Consider the following 20,196-nt stretch of genomic DNA (forward strand, 5'->3'; position numbering starts at 1 on the left):
CAGCCACATTTAGTCCAATTGGTTGCCAGAGTAATTTAAAGTTGCCTTTTCCTGTACGAGAATGTGACTGCCTGTATATACTTCTGAATTAAAACTGTTTGTGTTTGTTGATGACAAATGCTAGCTTCTTGTGGCTGTGTATTACTGAACCCAGTTTCATTGTATGAGAATATTGTGGATTGTTTTGAGATTTTTTTCCTCCCTAATAGAACTTGAGAAATACATTCTGGCCTTCAGAATTTAACTGCGCATAGTGCAAATATCTGATAGACTCAGCAACAACCATGACACTTTATTGATTTTATGCCGAATTGGGGGGGGGGGGAGAAATGAGAAAAGTAATATCTGCCATGCTAGCAAACACAGGAACATTGATTTCACTTGGCAGCGGTTCATGTATAAGGGACATTTTTTCGATGCAGAGTGCTTCAAACAGAAGCCCAGCTGAATTTTTCATGACTCACCTAAACAAGTTTTTGTTTCACGTGAAGTAGGATAAGTGCTTTCTTTGGCATCTTAAATATGTATACAGTCGTACCTTGGATCCCAAACGCCTTGTGAGTTGAACATTTTGGCTCCTGAACGCTGCAAACCCGGAAGTGAGTGTTCCAGCTTGCGAACGTTCTTTGGAACCCGAACGTCCGACATTGCTTCTGATTGGCTGCAGGAGCTTCCTGCACCCAATCAGAAGCCGCACATTGGTTTCCAAGCGTTTTGGAAGTCAAATGAACTTCCAGAATGGATTCCGTGCAACTTCCAAGGTGGACTGTAGTGTCTTGGTTAAGACATTGCAGTCCGTGGTGCTGTTCCCTTCTACGCTACATGAATACCCTTGTGATTATAGCCACATTGTATGTGCCACTGTTTCTGTCCCACTGCTGTGATTCTGATTTATGCTTAATGTTTCGAGATCTGTACAACTTTTGTTTTTTTGGTCACAATTCTTGAATACAGAAAATGCCCATTAAAACCAGTCATTTGCTTTTGATTGCAGACAACCTTCCATGGCTGGACTGTTTTATCAAATCCTACTATGTCACGGATGGAAGAGAGCAACAAATTTGCTATCGGGTTTTTGACACTACGATTGCTGAAGATGTCTGATATCCAGCTACTTGGAATATTTAAGGGTTTGTAATGTTTGTCGATTTCATTTGAATATATAAACGATCCAGGGGATGTTGTAAGGTGTTTGCTTTTTTATTAAATGTGTAAAGAAGTACTTTGTTCTGAATCAACATATAACTTAAAATGATTTTTTTAATATACTGTTGTTTGTCATGGAAAATTCACGTGCGTTCTTCGCAGTTCTCCAGATAACACACAAGAGTCATAATTCACAATTCCCGACCCCTCAAAAAAAGCTTATTAGTTTGTTATCCTCTAGTCTAGCATGACTTTCAGAGTCAAACAAAAGTCCTTAAAGAAACTGAAAAGTCCTTAAAGAAACTCTTGAGCCAATCCTAAAAGCCACAGTGTGGGGCCATTCTCTAAAATGGAGCAGGCTGTCTTTGATTAGAAAATACTGTTGCAGTGCAATAGTCCATGTGCAAAAAGCTTTGGGTTATGCCACAATACAGATAGGATTTGATTAGCTTCTTATCACTGTTGAAACATACAATACAATGCCATCGCGTTCAGACAGATAAGGAAATATCAAAAATATCAGGCACATGCATGCATACAGTACAGTAATAGTATTTGAATCTGGACTATTCTGTACATACAAAATGAGCACAAAATACCTAGCAGCTAAGTGCTGTTTGTGATGGCACTTTCAATTGTGTTTGCCTCTCAGATCACGTTGCACGTGACCCAGGCAGCTAAATTTGGTGTTGGCTACACACTCCAGCTGATCTTCTTTTCTCCTTTGCATAATCTGATTTGGGAACCAGTTTTAGAGCCATGGAGTTTCAGGCTAGTAAGTCACTGTACTAATTGGCTCTTGGAGTGAAACAAATTGCTCTGGGTTTCTCTATCTGCAGTATACCTTCGGTATACATATGCTCATGCAAGACTTTAACACACAAAGTTTTCATCCAGTGGGCAAGAATTGTATCTTATTAAAATGTATTACATGCTGGCAGCTACAACACTGTATTCCAAGCCATGTAAAATATTTAATATAGTCTTCGTTGTAAAATTGTCTTGATGCATATCATGTGGCTTATTTTATTATTATTATTTTTTAGGTAATTAAGAATAGATGGTTCTTGCAGTTGTTTGTGGACTTTTTCTATAATGGGCATTATTTCTGATCCCCCAAAGCACTTAACTGCAAATCTACTGAATATAAGGGCTTTGAGCTTAGTTCTTTGCCTAGGAATGTATGACTGGCAATATTTCTCAAGGCATCTGTTACTCAGCACTGTAAAAGCAATGAGAAATAGGAAAAATTAATCAGTGGAAATTAATTCTTGCAACGGAGGGGTCTTAAAATCTAGCCCTGTTGCAAGCACTTTAATCCTATTGATTTCAATGGGATGTAATGCTCGGATTAGTTAAGGGCCACAATCCCAAACTCCATGCAAGCAGACTGTCCTATTTATTATAGATTATCTGTGCACCTGACTAAACCTAACATTCCTGAAAGTTGGAAGAAAATGGGACAGACCATAGAGCTCCAATGTAGGTCAGAGCTGCAGTGGAATCAGTGGAGTAAAAATCAATTGTGCACAATTTATGTCTATGGAATCAGGTCCAAAAAGCTCATTTCCAAATATTTATTCCTTTGTACTTGTGCTTAATAGCTTAAGTGGATTTCAGTACAGCAACCGTAGCTTGTCAAGGCAAGCTACCTTCTGTTGCAAACGTTTTGTGTGCGTGCAACATTATTTCCTCTTGTGTTTTATTATATGGATTATTTAAAAGCATTATTTGGCATACAATTCAGTGTGTTTTGTGTTGACTTTGTTAAACCTTTTCAGATTTATGTTTGTGTAATATAAGATTTGGGTATGTCGGGATGTTCAATATTGTAAATACGCACGTGTTTAATAAACACTTTTCATTAAAAAAAAAAATTAATGTCCTTTTTAATGTTCACCTTAGATTTGTAATCTAGTTGCTCTTGGCAAATGAAAATGGTCTCCAAAAGGGGAAGTTCATGTAAATGGAAGAAAGTTGGTTCTTTTTCCTCTAGGCTATTGATGTAGAAATGTGTAGATGGGTGGACTAATAATATTTCATATTCTTATATGCCAGATAGAGGGGCTATTTGAGAACTAACTTTGCTCATCAATCCTTCTGTCAATCTGCAAATGCCTGTTTTTCCTTCTGAATGCATGCACTGGGAAGTGAAAACCCAGATCACTACATGGGCCCAGACTGAAATAGGCACTCAAATCCCTGTTCACCCGCTAAAATCATGCTGTTATCAACACATGTATTAATAACTGGGGGAAGTAGGACATAAACCAGCTTCACACTTGTGAAGAAAACTGGCTCATGGGTTATATTCTGGCATATGGGTTTCTCAAGTGTAGAGAAAAAACACACGCTTCTGCTGCATAGTATATGCTGTTGGGCCAAATTTAACGTACATACAAAGCCTTATGTGGCTTATGACCCACATATCCGGTGGAATGCCTTCTCCCCCATTTGTGGAGCTCCCCCCTTCAAATGTGATCATTGTTGACCTTCATTTTCAGCACAGATTAAAAAACATATATTTTCACCCAGACCTTTTGCTGAGCTTTGTCTCCTCACAAGCACTTTGCTTTTGTCCCTATATTGAATACTGTTGATTGTGATTTTAACTGTGTGTGTTTTTTAATCTGTGCTGAATATTTTTGTGTTGCTGATGTAGACATACTGCCTGAAAGGTCATTATTAGTATTAGTATTTCACAGTGTCCTACACTTCTAATCGACAAGTTCACACAGAGGGCATTACTGACTATATTCCTTGTGGAGCCTGTTGCTTTGGGGCAGTCAAAGAAACTTGCCTCTAAGCAAATGCATGCCAACGTTTTTCAAAAAACACCTTAGATAGGCTGATTTGCCTTGGGCTGTGGGAGCTTCATTCAATATTTTCCTTCCGTCATGACAGTGTTCAGCTTTTTTAAAAAAGAAAAACGAAGCTCTCCCTCTTTGCCAATTCTCTGCAAACTCTATTTGAATCAATGTCATTTGAACATCTATTCGCATGTAAAGGGGAAGATTGTGTGTTTACATGTCATCTCACTTTAAGACAATCCAGAATCAATGAGTAGCAGTGTAGTAATGTATTCTGAAATGGATTAGTTTAGCAAAAACCACAGCAAAATTGGAGCCAGTAAGGCATTATGGGACAGGATGGAAGGGAGAGAAGGAAGAACACAGTAAAAGAAGGGAAACAGCCACCTCCTCACTTTCCTGGCTGCAGGAAAAAATCCGCACGTAGCCAGTGTTGTACCTTAGTAACAACCACTTTGGGAGGAGTGTGCAAAGGCCGGGGAGGGGGGAAATTTGGAGGAAAAGACACTGTTTATTTTGAGACCTGATAAGTAAAAGTGGCATGGCATTTCTGTACTGTAAAGCAGAGATAGGGAAGCTGTGGACCTCCATTCATTGGATTCCAGTTCCCATCAGCCCCAGCCAACATGGTCAGGGACTATGGAAGTTGTAGTTCAGCAATACCTGGCAGGCCGCAGTTTCCCCATCCCCAAGATATAGTTGGATTTACTGACGAACAAGCATGCCTGCAATAAGGTTGCAGGACCCTGAGTCAAGCAAGCTGGAAATGATCTAAAAAAATTCTAATGTGTTATGGTGACACTATCAACCATCGATAGGCACAGCCTTTGAAAGCAATGAAAATAATGTTCAGTAAAGGTAAAGGGACCCCTGACCAATAGGTCCAGTCGTGACTGACTCTGAGGTTGTGGCACTCATCTCGCTTTATTGGCCGAGGGAGCTGGCGTACAGCTTCCGGGTCATGTGGCCAGCATGACTAAGCAGCTTCTAGTGAACCAGAGCAGCGCACGGAAATGCCATTTACCTTCCTGCCGGAGTGGTATCTATTTATCTACTTGCACTTTGATGTGCTTTTGAACTGCTAGGTTGGCAGGAGTAGGGACCAAGGAACAGGAGCTCACCCCATTGCGGGGATTCGAACCACCGACCTTCTTATTGGCAGGTCCTAGGCTCTGTAGTTTAACCCACAGCGCTACCCACGTCAGTAGACTCTAGTAATTCTCATTTTATAAAAAGTTACACAGTCCTAAAACATTATTGTATGATTTTAAAAAGTTGGAAAATTCCCATTTTTCTACTGGAGAAAAGGGGGAGAGGTTACCATCCAAAGGCAAAATTTCAAATTTCCTGGACTTTTGCACAAGTTCCACCCTTTACCACTCAACCACATCCTTGGGGACAATTGCTTTTGAAGTCTCTTAATGGCATCATGCCTTGCACCAAAATAACACTGTGCCCCTGTACCATGAGTCTTTGGCTTTGGGATGCTGGGAAACTGGGCAGCTTAGGCTAGGAATCCCTTGTGATATGATAAGCATCCTTACCACACCTGAAATTTCCACGTGAATAGCAACTAGCTCGCAGTGTGTTTGGTATTTCCAGTTAATAGCAAACTTTCTGACACTTTGACCCCAAAGTCAAAAGCAAAAGCAGTGCTTTTTTTGGGGGGGTGCAGGGGTACACATACCCCTAAACATTTTATGAATCTTTGTACTTTTGTCCATTTACTGTATTTATTTTCCTCGATTTGAAGTAAAATATGGTGATTTTCTTGACTCAAAATGAGAGTACACCTAAACAATTTTTTAGAAAAAGAGCACTGAGCAAAAGTATACCTTATCAGCAAATTTCAAGATGTCTGAACAGCTAATATAGCTAATGATGAATTGGGTAATTCAAAATGCAACACTGAGCAGTAGTATAAAGGAAGAAAAATGCTCAAATGAAGCCAGAATGGTTCTCTGAATGCACACCTGTATCTGCTTCCGTGTACAACGTCAGTGCCATGTTTAAATAACCACACAGTAAAGGACATTTGATTACGACTACAAATATTATGAACGGCAGCCAGCCTAAATGCTGAGCATTTTCCTTTTGATGGGCTTTCGGGCACCAACACATTACTGAAAGCTTAAAGAGCATATTTGTCCTTTTAATACCTGCACATAATTTCACCTAGTGGGCAGCTGGCTTTAATGGGATTTAGACATTTTCATCAGGAAGAGAATTTAGCATCCAGGCCTAAATTCCACAAATAATCCACCTGACGTACAGAATGGAACATAAAAGAAGAATCTGAATGCCAAATCACAGTTCCAGAAATGAGAAAAACCTGTTGCTATTTATTGCCAAGTGATGCTTGCAAGATGGAAGCAGAAGTTGCCTTAGCATCATTTCTCTAGGTGTTTGCCTTGCGTGGAAATTGTAAAATACCGATCCATTGCGAGAGAGATTTGTTTATTTACTTGCGAAGACACAGTGGCAGAACTGTCGAGCATGCGTGATCATTCTGTAAGTCCAATCACGTCTTGCCACTGGGAATGCCTTTCAAAAAGATCCTCTCAGTTCTCTGTTTACAGAGCTTCTGGTCTTGACACCTTCACACCTGTAACTCCGAAGCAGCAGGGGAAATTGCTCTAAAGGAAAATATGTATATAACTTCCAGGTTTGTGCTAGATACCAAAACCTCTCAAAAGCTGTATGTGGCGTTCCCCACATAGCCTGCACATCTAGCATACAGCCAAAACAGTAATTCCCCCTTCTACAGAATCCCAGGAATGGTCGTTTGTTAAGGGTGCTGGGAATTACAGCTCTGTGAGAAGAAATTGACAGTTCCCAGGGTTCAGGGGGTGCTTAAAAGTGCTTTAAATATAAATGTATTGGGAGCAGCCGCCAAGACCACGTAACACCGGTCTTCAAAGACCTACCTTGGCTCCCAGTACGTTTCCGAGCACAACTGTTGGTGCTGACCTTTAAAGCCCTAAATGGCCTCTGCCCAGTATACCTGAAGGAGCATCTCCACCCCCATCGTTCAGCCCGGACACTGAGGTCCAGCTCCGAGGGCCTTCTGGCAGTTCCCTCACTTTGAGAAGTGAAGCTACAGGGAACCAGGCAGAGGGCCTTCTCAGTAGTGGCACCCGCCCTGTGGAACACCCTCCCATCAGATGTCAAAGAAATAAACAACTATCTTGACATTTAGACGACATCTGGAAGGAGCCCTGTTTAGGGAAGTTTTTAATGACTGGTGTTTTAATGTATTTTTAATATCTTGTTGGAAGCCGCCCAGAGTGGCTGGGGAAACCCAGCCAGATGGACGGGGTATTAACAACAACAACAACAACAACAGTCCAACAAGTTGTTGTTGTTATGTGTACACAGTCACAGTTTTCTCCTGAGTGCAAGCTTTTCCTTCAGCAAATTGCCAGTGTGGGCTGTGGTGGGGAGAAGGAAAGGAAACAGAAATCTGAATTCGGACCCTGGCGTAGGATGGGGGCGGGATTTAACTCTTTGCCTTTCCTGTAGTTGCGATCCAGACTGCAATTTCCAAATGAGGGGGGGAATTGCCATCAGCTCTAATGGCAAATTTATTCTAATTCAAATGGCAGAGGCAGCAGGGAGGGCAATTTTGGTGAGGATGTTCATAGCTCAGTGACAACAAATTGATTCCTTGCAGGACCACAGTGATTGCTCATTGTGGCCTTAGTAGCTTCCTTGGGAAGTACAATACAATGGCTCCTTGTGACATTTCTAGAGGTGTCCCATAACAATATGTAATGGGAAGTATCATGTCACTACAACAAAACAATAAAGACAACAGTTCATTCTGCATACATCATCATTTGTTGTTGTTTAGTCGTGTCCGACTCTTCGTGACCCCCTGGACCAGAGCATGCAAGGCACTTCTGTTTTCCACTGCCTCCCGCAGTTTAGTCAAACTCATGCTGGTAGCTTCGAAAACACTATCCAACCATCTCGTCCTCTGTCGTCCCCTTCTCCTTGTGCCCTCCATCTTTCCCAACCTCAGGGTCTTTTCCAGGGAGTCTTCTCTTCTCATGAGGTGGCCAAAGTATTGGAGCCTCAGCTTCAGGATCTGTCCTTCCAGTGAGCACTCAGGGCTGATTTCCTTCAGAATGGATAGGTTTGATCTTCTTGCAGTCCATGGGACTCTCAAGAGTCTCCTCCAGCACCATAATTCAAAAGCGTCAATTCTTCGGCGATCAGCCTTCTTTATGGTCCAGCTCTCACTTCCATACATCACTACTGGGCATCAATATTTAAGTGAGCTCAAAGCTCACCAGTAGGTCAGGTAAACATAACTATAATAACTTCACATCCAAAAGTAGCCCCAAAGCTCTTTTGGTCTGGAACTGATTGGTGTAAAAGTAATCTCTGCATATAAGCTTCCAAACCCACACAGCCATGTTGGACTATAAAGGAGCACATTAATCATATTTCATATTGGCTGGGATCCAAAGAGCTACTCTAGATTCACATGAGGGTTCTCCAGCCCTGTAGAATTGTTTTAATAGGCCACCACTGTGCCACATTGCAAACTTGTTTTTGATATTCTCAGTTTCAAAAGCAGCTTGCCAAGGATACTGTTCAGGAAAAGCAAGATGTAAAGCTCCCTTTGGGCTCGCATAACTAGTTTCATGGTTTTTGGATCCTGGCAACTGACTCCAGTGAATCTGGACTGAAAGTTCTCATTCAAATCCTCAGAGAAATGCGAAAAAAACTTCTAATCAGAGATTTCCTGTGCTTTATAAGATGCATTCAATTAGGCAGCCTTGGAAGTGAACAGTCACTTCACCTTGAGTGTCGACACACACACAAGTAACTGAAAATTGAGGGATGGCATAATATTTACATAAGCAATCATCTGAAATGTAAATGAAAGGTAAGCACTTCTATCAAAAAATGGCTGCTTGAAAATGAATCATTCTTTTCATATGCTACCCCAATATATGTTGGCACTCAAACTCTGCTGAGAATGTTAAAAGTCCATCAAATTCCTCAGTTGCCTCGCTGAAAAATTTATTTCCATGGCAGTGTAAGCAACAACAAAGGAAATCATCTTTCTTAGATCTGGGCCTCACCAACAGGGAGGAGCTTATTGATGAAATGAAAGTACAGTGGTACCTTGGTCTAAGAACAGCTTAGTTTATGAACAACTCGGATTAAGAACGCTGCAAACCCGGAAGTAGGTGTTTCGGTTTGTGACCTTTGCCTTGGAATAAGAACATGTTCCGCTTCCTGTTGAGTGTGTTCCATTTGTAAATTGAGTCCCTGCTGCTATGGGAAAGCACGCCTTGGTTTAAGGACGCTTTGGTTTAAGAATAGACTTCCGGAATGGATTACGTTCGTAAACCAAGGTACCACTATACAAGGAACCTTTGGAGGAAGTGATATTGTCCTCTTGGGTTTCATTATACAGAGTTAAGGGTTAGCTGAGTGTAGCTGGACATTCACTTTTGCATTTACAAATGAACTGAGGTGTAAGAAATGCATGCATCAGAAATGGAAGAAAGAAGGAAAAGTATACAGGAGTAGCCAATAGTTGCAGGGAGAAGTTCAGGTGGGCCAAATCTCAGAATGAACTCAAGCTTGGAAAATAGTAAGAAAAGGTTTTTCGGCTATGTTGAAAGCAAGAGGAAGATTGAGCGAGTAATAATAATAATAATTTATTTTTTGTACCCCGCCCATCTAGCTGGGTTTCCCCAGCCACTCTGGGCGGCTTCCATAGAAACAAAAAATACACTAAAATATCACAGATTAAAAACTTCCCTGAACAGGGCTGCCTTAAGATGTCTTCTGAATGTCAGATAGTTATTTATCGCTTTGACATCTGATGGGAGGGCGTTCCACAGGGCAGGCGCCACTACCGAGAAGGCCCTCTGCCTGGTTCCCTGTAGCTTTGCTTCTCGCAATGAGGGAACCGCCAGAAGGCCCTCGGCGCTGGACCTCAGCGTCCGGGCAGAACGATGGGGGTGGAGACGCTCCTTCAGGTATACTGGGCGTATACTGGGAGTAGTAGGTCCCTTGCATGGAGAAGATGGAGAAATGCCATTGGGTGACAGAGAAAAGGCAGAACTGCTCAACGCCGACTTTGCCTCTGTCTTCACCCCAAAGGAAAGCAGTGCTCAACCTGTTGATAACAGAAATGAATGATGCAAGGAGGGTGCTAAAACCAAAGGTAGGAAAGGGATGGTAAGGGGACACATAGCTACTTTAAATGAATTCAAATCTCCAGGGCCTGATGAGCTGCACCCAAACCCAGAAAGATGGGCGGGGTATAAATAAAAACATTATTATTAAAATTATTATTATTAAAATAGATCTGGTGCAGGCCTTCAAACTAGCAGAAACTACTGTCAAACAAACTACCCTCCATAACACGCACAGACATTTCCCCTTACTTTCTAGGAGGAAAAAAGTGAGTGTTATGGTGCAAAAAATGCGGTATTTACTTCTTTTGCTTGTGTTAATTATCCGCTTGTCAAATAAAGTTTCCTCCGTCTTTCAAAATGCTGAAGTATTTAACTAGAAGTACATAAAAAGCCTTTTAGCAAGTGTAGGAGCCAAGTAGTGGGATAATTCCTTCAAATCAAAACGTAAGTAAGGTAAGCGTTCACATTCCACAGATGACTATCAACAGAATGTTAGCCTAATTTAAAGCTTTGATGTTCAATAGCAAAATTAAAGAGACTCCTTTTTGTGCTGTCCAACAAGTGACAATTGGGACTAAAGGAGCTTGTGGGTGTAATCTCAGAACCTCTGTCTATAATCTTTGTGCAGAAGAGGGCGACCATGGTGATCGAGGGTCTGGAAACCAAGCCTTATGAGGAATGGTTGAAGGACTTGGGTATGTTTAGCCTTGTAAAGAGGAGATATGATAGCCATCTTCAAATATCTGGAGGGTTGTCATACGGAAGATGGAGCAAGCTTGTTTTCTCCTGTACTAGAGGCTAGGACTCAAACCAAATGATTCAAGTTACGAAAAAAGAGGTTCTGACTAAACATCAGGAATAACCTGAGGATGGTAAGAACTGTTCGACATTGGAACAGCAAAGAGGTGATGGACTCTTCTTCCTTAGAGGATTTTAAGTAGAGGTTGGCTGGCCATCTGTTGTGTGTAATCTTGTTGAGATTCCTGCATTGGTGCCTCCTAACTCTACAATCCTGTGATTTTATGATTCTGTGCTACTATCATATGTACCTTTCCCTGCCCACCCCCCTCTGCAAATGATCTACTTTTATTTTTTTGCTTGTTGGTAAGCGGTTTCACTTCCAGCAGAAATCAGCGGCCACAACCCAGCACACATGGAGAATCTGGGAGCAACAAACAGAGGGAAGTAATTTTGATAAGAAAATATAGGTCATGTTCATGTTGTCTGGTGGTTGTTAGGGGCAACAGAAATGAAGATGAAGACAATCACGTTGATAGGTGACTTCTTAATATATATATAAAATGCTTTTTCTTCGCTGGCCCCATTGTTGAAACCAATGTAAATAGGTTTTTTATTTCAGGGCAATTTCATTTTCCTGCTACATCCGAGCGCCAGTCTAAATTGTCTTCAAAACCCTCTTTAAAGCTCAATTGGCTTCTCTATTGAGCATATTGAATGTTGTGGGAAAACATCAGAAATGTGTTAGTGCTAAAAGTGTTTTTAAGCTAGAAATATGTCTCTCTCACTCACTCGCGCTCTCTCTGCTTTTCCCTGAGCACCAAATGTTATATGGAAGCAAATGCTATTTATTATCTACATACAAATAACTCCGATATCATTCTACAATTTAAAGCCTTTACCGGCTGAGGAGAAAAGGATTATGGTCTTGTGGAACAGATTCATGCTCAGTTTTTGCTGTTGTAAAATTGTATTTATGTACAGTGCCTGACATGGCGTTGTTTTTCTGCGAGGGCTGCAGTAAGTCACTGAGTTTTATGAGGAGTGCATCATAGCAATGTTTTGATTTTGTTTATATATTTATTTACTTCCTTTTGCATTTTGGTTAAAAAAGAAAAATGCCAGTCTGCGGAGCGAGCCAAAATATTTCCCCCTGTCGTGGTAAAATCAGTGAGGCTGGTACTAGAGAAGGGGGAGAGAAATCTTCCTTGCTAATCGTACTGACTTTTGCTCTCTATGTCAGGCAATTCATGATAATAAACATGTTTGTTTCCGAGACAGTTCTGTTACAGAACAGAGAGGACAAAATGGCCTGCTTCATAGTAATTTTACCACATCAAATTGTCTGTCAGCCCTGTGGTGGTAAGATGATGAATGGGACCACGATGGGAAATGATCGCTTAGGTTTTGGAGCAAATTGGACTGCATGAGGTGGTAGACAGACAACACAATCTCACGGATGTGCTGAGTTCAGCAGAGCTTACTTCCATGGTGTAACAGAGTAATCCTACAAGGCTGGAGTAGGGAGCAGTTGTGATGGGCAAATCGCCCAATCCAAAACCTTGTAGGGCTTGGGCTCGTAGGCCGGCCCATGCAGAGCTTGTCTGAGGCCTGGGGCGAGAGTCTTGTTGGAATAAAATTATAAACTCAATCCGAAAAGCAGCCAGTCCCTGGGGACCCACGCCTGGCTGGATCAGCCCTCCAAAGCCCATGGCAAGTGTACTTCGCTGCTCCCCAGCTCTGCTGGTACCAACATAGTATAGCACAGGGATGTGGGTGACACTGTGGTCCAAACCACTGAGCCTCTTGGGCTTGCCAATCAGAAGGTTGGCGGTTCGAATCCCCACGATGGGGTGAACTCCCGTTGCTCTGTCCCAGCTCCTGCCAACCTAGCAGTTTGAAAGCACATCAAAGTGCAAGTAGATAAATAGGTACCGCTGTGGCGGGAAGGTAAACGGTGTTTCCATGCGCCCTGGTTTCGGTCACAGTGTTCTGTTGCGCCAGAAGTGGTTTAGTCATGGTTTGGCCACATGACTCGGAAAGCTGTCTGTGGACAAATGCCGGCTCCCTCGGCCTGAAAGCAAGATGAGCGCTGCATCCCCATAGTTGCCTTTGACTGGACTTAACCATCCTGGGCTCCTTTACCTTTACCTTTACCTTTAGTATAGCACAGTATAGGCTGTATCTATCCCGGCACCCAACACCATCGGTGAGGAAGAAAAATAAGTACAGTGGTACCTCGGGTTAAGTACTTAATTCATTCTGGAGGTCCGTTCTTAATCTGAAACTGTTCTTAACCTGAAGCACCACTTTAGCTAATGGGGCCTCCCGCTGCTGCTCCCGCCGTGCGATTTCTGTTCTCATCCTGAAGCAAAGTTCTTAACCCAAGGTATTATTTCTGGGTTAGCGGAGTCTGTAACCTGAAGCGTATGTAACCTGAAGCGTATGCAACCTGAGGTACCACTGCACATCCATCTCAGGTCCAGTGTACTTTCTACCCTGTCATTTCTCTGATGAAAATAGGGATGTCCTTTTCTATTATTATTATTATTATTATTATTATTATTATTATTATTATATCCCACCCATCTGACCGGGTTGCCCCGGCCACTCTGGATGGCTTCCAACATATAGAAAAACATAATTAAGCACTAAACATTAAAAAGCTTCCTAGCAGAGAGGAATGGCAAACCAAGCTGTTGGCCTATGCTGAAATGGCAAAACTGACTGGAAAGCTCAGGGACCAAGAAGACAAGAAATTCTAGAAAGTATGGGGAAAGTTTATAGTTTATGTAGGAGACCACTGTCAGCAGATGATAATATTAGCAGGGTTTTAATCTCACTTGTAAATGTAACAAATACTAAGGACAATATGGAGAGATATAAACTATAGATTACGAAATAATATGCTGTTGGAAATGTTGACAATAAGAGCCATGGAAGGGGGTGGGAGGAAGTCTCGAGATTCAGAGTAATCCCTTTATATGCATGTGTATTAGGTATGGTTATAAATTTATATTTGTAAAATCAAATAAAAATTGTTTTTTTAAAAAAGCTTCCCTACACAGGGCTGCCTTCAGATGTCTTCTAAAGGTTGTGTAGTTACAGATAGGTAGCCGTGTTGGTCTGCCATAGTCAAAATAAAAAAGTTCCTTCCAGTAGCACCTTAAAGACCATCTAAGTTAGTTCTTGGCATGAGCTTTCGTGTGCATGCACACTTCTTCAGATACTTATCTCCTTGGCTCATAGATCGCATAACTCCATGCGCTCCAACATTTCTCAGATGAAAATAGGAACATCCTAAGGGACACAGGTGGCGCTGTGGGTTAAACCACAGAGCCTAGGACTTGCCGATCAAAAGGTCGGCAGTTCGAATCCCCGCGATGGGGTGAGCTCCCGTTGCTCTGTCCCTGCTCCTGCCAACCTAGCAGTTCGAAAGCATGTCAAAGTGCAAGTAGATAAATAGGTACCACTCCAGTGGGAAGGTAAACAGCATTTCTGTGCGCTGCTCTGGTTCACCAGAAGTGGCTTAGTCATGCTGGCCACATGACCCGGAAGCTGTACGCCGGCTCCCTTGGCCAATAAAGCAAGATGAGCGCCGCAACCCAAGAGTCGGTCACGACTGGACCTAATGGTCAGGGGTACCTTTACCTTTACCTTTTAAGGAAAAGTGGGAACTTCCAGGATCAAATCAGAATCCGGGACAGCTTCTGTAAATCCAGGACTGCCCCTGGAAAGTAGGGGCACTGGGAGGGTCTGTTCTGCTCACATGAAATGCTAGAGCTTTAAGGTGTATTTTCTCTTGTCCATGGGGAATGGGGTGGGGAGCTTTTGGGGTTTTCATGGGGGGGGGTGTTGTGAGTAGGATAGGTTTGGATCCCAGAGATTTGAAACCTCCCCTGATCCACCCCAGGAATGCCCCACCCACAACAGTGGGCCTTCCCACAGTAGCCAGAAGGCTTCTGAAACCAGGGAGGTCTCTGTGGGCATTATGTTCCCTGAGGGACTGTAGGATTGTGTTGGAAATGTGCACACAATTGCAGCCTCAAGTAGTAAAATGTTGAGCCGTATCAGCTCAGTCTACAGCTAGGTGCGCTACACAGCATTAGAATGCCTAAACAGGAATTCTGAGAGCATATTTGTGTTTTCTGTTGAAAGGCACATTGACTTGCTGCCTCCTTTCCCTTGGGGTAAGCATTTGAATGAAATCCACCATTGCCCCCCCCCAAGGTAAGAAATTGCTAAAGCTACAATAGAGGATAAAGCCTATCCAAGCTAACATTTTGTCTTGACAATTTTTAGGTGAGATCCCACTCAATTTGTTCCGCTTCTCTTCCCCGAAATGAAAACGAAGTTAAAAGTTTTCCTGTGAGGAATTTATTCCATCAGAAGTGGCGGTGTGAATTGTCCATGTGTTTCCATTGTCTCAAACTATATAAATCTGATTTACTTTCAAACCTCCCTCTCTACACCGTTCCACTTTAAAACCAGACATAAAATAACTGGAGCCAGCTGGGATTACAGTGGCATAAAGCAGGTGCTGTCTTCCACTACAAACCTTCCTTTTTCCTTTTTCCTTCTCTATTAAGAGTCTGCACTAAACGAATATTTATCTGGCTGAGGCTGGGTGAATATTGATGGTTCGTTTGCAGCAGCAAGCCCAGAATACACGGAGGAATGATTGAAAAGTCACTCTCCAGAAAGGTTGAGCGAACATAAGAATCTACCTTTACAGGAGCTGTATTCCACTTACACTCTCAGCTGCAGAGGTCAGTCAAAAAGAAAAGGGGTGGGCAGGGCAGCCCCACTGGAGAAGGAAAGCAACTGTGCTGGTCCCGGGGGAGGTTACCGTGCGGCGTGGTCCATGTCTGAGGCTGAAGCGGGGTCCAAGGCAGGGAGTCGGGCGTGGTCAGGAACTCTGGCAGAAAGCAGGACAGGGTGCCAGCAGGAACAGGTAACCAACGATGTTGCTCCCGCAACCTGGGACTGGGTGGGCTGGCCTTTATCTCCTCTGAGGCATAGGGCGGCCCCGGTCCACAGGTGACTCGCCTCTCCTGGCCTGGAGGTGAGCACTCTACCTGCGGGAACTTAGTTCCCCCCGCCTCTCTGCCCTGAGCCTCTGCAGCTCAGGAGAGGCTGGAGGGTTACTGGACCCAGAGGCAACCTCACCTTCCCCTGACAGGGCTGAGAGTGGAGCATCTGCAGGCAATGGGTCCTCCATCACCTCCGGAGCCAGAGCGGATTCAGCTGGTGTCTGCTCCTGAGGATACGGCACAGGTGAGGGCCCTTCACTTTCAAGCCCCTGGCCCTGGCTCAGCTGGCCCTGGAGGCGGGGACTCCTGTGCAGGCTGGGATTCTTCAGGTTCAGCCTTTGAAGCAGATTCCCAGGCCATCACAGCAACTTAGCTGTTTGGAGGATAAAGGGTGTGGCACTAGAGAGGGTTCTAAGCAGGGAGGAAGCAAGGATGAGGAAGAAGTAGCAGAAAAATTAAAGACTAGAGAGCTAGGCTATGGCACACTGGCTAAGAACACAGTGTGGAGACCAGGTCCAATATATGTGGGAAATGTAAAGAAAAAGAAGGTACTATGTATCATATGTGGTGGGAATGTAGAGAAGTTAAAAAAAATTGGGAAATGATATACAATGAATTAAAAAAAATGTTTCAAATGACATTTGTAAAGAAAACAGAAGCATTTTTGTTAGGGATTTTAGGACGAGACCCACCAAGAAAAATAAAGAATCTCTTTATGTATGCTACAACAGTGGCAACCTAGACAGCATCTTAAAAAGCAGAGACATCACCTTGCCAACAAAAGTCCATATATGGTAGTTAAAGCTATGGTTTTCCCATTAGTGATGTATGGAAGTGAGAGCTGGACCATCAAGAAGGCTGATCGCCGAAGAATGGATGCTTTTGAATTATGGTGCTGGAGGAGACTCTTGAGAGTCCTATGGACTGCAAGAAGATCAAATCTATCCATTCTGAAGGAAATCAGCCCTGAGTGTTCACTGGAAGGACAGATCCTGAATCTGAGGCTCCAATACTTTGGCCACCTCATGAGAAGAGGAGACTCCCTGGAAAAGACCCTGATGTTGGGAAAGATGGAGGGCACAAGGAGAAGGGGACAACAGAGGCTGAGATGGTTGGACAGTGTTCTCGAAGCTACCAGCATGAGTTTGACCAAACTGCGGGAGGCAGTGGAAGACAGGAGTGCCTGGCGTGCTCTGGTCCATGGGGTCATGAAGAGTCGGACACGACTAAATGACTAAACAACAACAACAACACAACAGCGGCAAGAGTCTTGTCAGCACAAGGATGGAAGAAGGAGGAAATCCCAACGAAAGAACAATGACAAGAAAAAACAATGAAAGAACAATGACAAGAAAAACTGATGAGTTATGCAGAGTTGGCAAAGTTGACACATAAACTACATGAGAAGGACAATCGTGACTTCAAGGAAGACTAGGAACTTTTTACAAACTACTTAAAAAAACAACAAAATGACTTGGACTCCTTGGCAGGTTTTGAATAAACATCCACAAATTTATTAATAGAATACATGACAGATAAGGTAATGATGTGTACAATTTTTAACATGCAGAGAATAATATGTGCAAATAAATCAGAGAGGGGAGCTGAGGGAAGTCTTTGGTGGGGGGGGGAGAGGGAGGGGTGGGGGGATAAAAAGGGGGGAATAATGTAATTGATTATTTGGATTGATAATTTGTTCTATTTAAATTGTTTAATAAAAAATATATTTAGAAAAAGAACACAGTGTGGAGAAAGGGAAAGCCAAAATTTCTGGGATTAGCTACTTCAGTCGTGAGTCGAGGAGGGGAAGGGTTAACTGAAGGAAGAGAGGTGTTGCTTACACACCTGATAGAAGGGTTATTGGGGAAGACTACTCACCTTCCCTGGTGGGCGGTGTTGCGGCCAGGCACCCAGGATCTCCCAGTGACCCTGCTGGAGGTTGGATGGATGCTTCATGGGGACTCCCAGCCGCGTCACGCCCCCGGCTGTCCAATCGACATGGCTAGGGGCATGGCTGCGGTCTGTTTAAGCTATGGCGCAGCTAGGGGCATCTTCCTTTCGCCTCCTCGCTGGATCTCCCAGCCCACCCGCCCTCTTTTTATGCGTTGCTATGACAGCGACCTTGCTATGGACGTATGTTGGTCACCATATTGATGTTGGAACCATCAGATGGAAAGCCAGCTGGACAGGACCCAGCTGGAGCGTCCCCCTTCTCAGACTTGCTGCTGCGGAGATCCATCAGTCACTCATGAGCACATGTTACTCAGCAGAGTAAACACACAACAGATCTGGCTCAAGGCGTGGATACTAGGTAAAGGTAAAGGGAACCCTGACCATTAGGTCCAGTCGTAACCGACTCTGGGGTTGCGGCGCTCATCTCACTTTATTGGCCGAGGGAGCCGGCGTACAGCTTCCGGGTCATGTGGCCAGCATGACTAAGCCACTTCTGGCGAACCAGAGCAGCGCACGGAAACACCATTTACCTTCCCACTGGAGTGGTACCTATTTATCTACTTGCACTTTTGACATGCTTTTGAACTGCTAGGTGGGCAAGAGCTGGGACCGAGCAATGGGAGCTCACCCCATCGCGGGGATTCAAACCGCCGACTTTCCGATTGGCAAGTCCTAGGCTCTGTCTAAGCTATGTTTATTATACATAGATCAGAACAAAGAAAACATGGCTTCTCTCCTTGCCGTTCTTCTCGGAGACAGAAAAAAAAAACACAAAAGCAATAAAGAGCGGATGTTCCGCTCACAAGACTCCAACAATCTGTGCTGGACTATAAACAGACATGTGACATGTAATAATCCTCCACATCTGCAGCAAGGGAGAAATGGAATTCCCAACAATTGATGGGGCTGGTTAGGAATTTTTCCACTCGGCAAATTGGCTCCAGCCATTTGCTTTTCACCTACCTTATAGCAATTGTGAGCTCAGGCATTTGGTAAGCCTTTGTTTATGGAAGGGGAAGCTGTAGCCTCCGCCTGCCCCTCCTTGATAAGGGTATCCTGTTAAAGGGATATGGAGGTGTTGATCCTGTCCAAAGCCTGGACATGAGCTATGGCCATGCCACAACCCCAGGACCCTGGGGGTGCCCCGATTTGACCTATGTCATAGGGCGCCCCCTACTGGTGGCTTACCCTTAGTGAGACTTCCTGCGGATGGGCCTGAGTCGGGATGTAGTTTGGTTTCACCCAATGCCTAAGCCAAACCGCTCACACCTGTAACCAATAAAGTTGTGGCCTATTTTATCCTATTAACCTGAAATATTCCTGTCCGTGTGTTTATTATATAAGGGAACTGTGGGGCCCAGGGCCTTGACATGCAAGCAAGACTGTTTAAATAAACTGATCTCAGAAGGGATCTGAGGATGAGAAGGGCTCTAAATTTATCTGAGCGAAGAGCTCACCAGGCTTTTTTCTGAAAGCAAGATCAACAGTGGGAGGGTGGAAGCTCTCATATTGCCTAATATCAGTTCAGGCTGCCTGTCCAGTTTGCCTAGTACTGTCTTTTCTGACTGGCCGTGGCTCTGCAGGGACCCCAGTAAAGAAGAGTCACTCCTGAATTCTCGTCCTACTACACTGACATCCTATTAACTGGAGGTGCCAGAACTGAACCTGGAAATCAGTGATGCTGTTAGGTACAGTACTTAAAAGATTTGGGGCTCTTACCCATCAGGCTACCCCTATGAATAAGGTAGGATGACATTTTGCTGCAAGAGAAGTGTGTGCTTCCTTTTGTAACAATAAGACATGATGCTGCACACACAGATAAGATGCTAGAGCAGATTTAAACGCATGATTGAGAAACGATGGAAGATTGTGGAGGGTGGATTTGGAGATGGAAGATGCGAATAGAGAGACAAGAGCTGAGGCAGAGGGGTAGGGATTTAAGATGGGGCGTTAGCTGAAGGTGGAAGGCCTTTGGCTACAAAAGGCGGATAAGCATGTAACAAGTGTGTGTGTATGTATGCGATAGGTTAAAGAGAATGGCTGTATATGCTGACAGATGAAGAGAAAGGATTCAGAGTAACAGAAAGGGGAAATCAGAAAATATAGATTATTTCCAGCTCAGATTAGTAGTGAGTGGACAAAATGCACTAGCAGAAGGTACACACTGCAACACACAAGACTAGTATGCATTCAACAACAAGAGATTAATGAAATATTAAATATTCACACACCTTCTTCTGAGGCATCAGGCATAAGCCTGCATTTTATTAATGTTTGATCAGGACTTGTATATTAGAGAGAGCCTAAAAGATTTTCAAATGTTTCATGCCAGGCAGAGAAAACCTTGGC

At 43.5% G+C, this 20,196-nt stretch overlaps 1 protein-coding gene across 3 annotated transcripts in view; it reads left to right on the forward strand.

Moving 5' to 3' along the window:
- The window catches only part of POT1 (protection of telomeres 1), a 62,518-nt gene extending 59,495 nt beyond the window's left edge, over positions 1-3,023 (forward strand). For all 3 annotated transcript variants that reach the window (XM_083463496.1, XM_083463497.1, XM_083463498.1), the window contains one exon: positions 995-3,023. In XM_083463496.1, the coding sequence (XP_083319622.1) occupies positions 995-1,104 (110 nt within the window). In that variant the 3' untranslated portion in view covers positions 1,105-3,023. The remainder of the gene's footprint in view (positions 1-994) is intronic.
- The last annotated feature ends 17,173 nt before the right edge of the window (positions 3,024-20,196 follow it).

The sequence above is a fragment of the Podarcis liolepis genome, assembly GCF_965112155.1.
Source record: "Podarcis liolepis genome assembly, chromosome: 10".
In the NCBI taxonomy this organism is placed as follows: domain Eukaryota; kingdom Metazoa; phylum Chordata; class Lepidosauria; order Squamata; family Lacertidae; genus Podarcis; species Podarcis liolepis.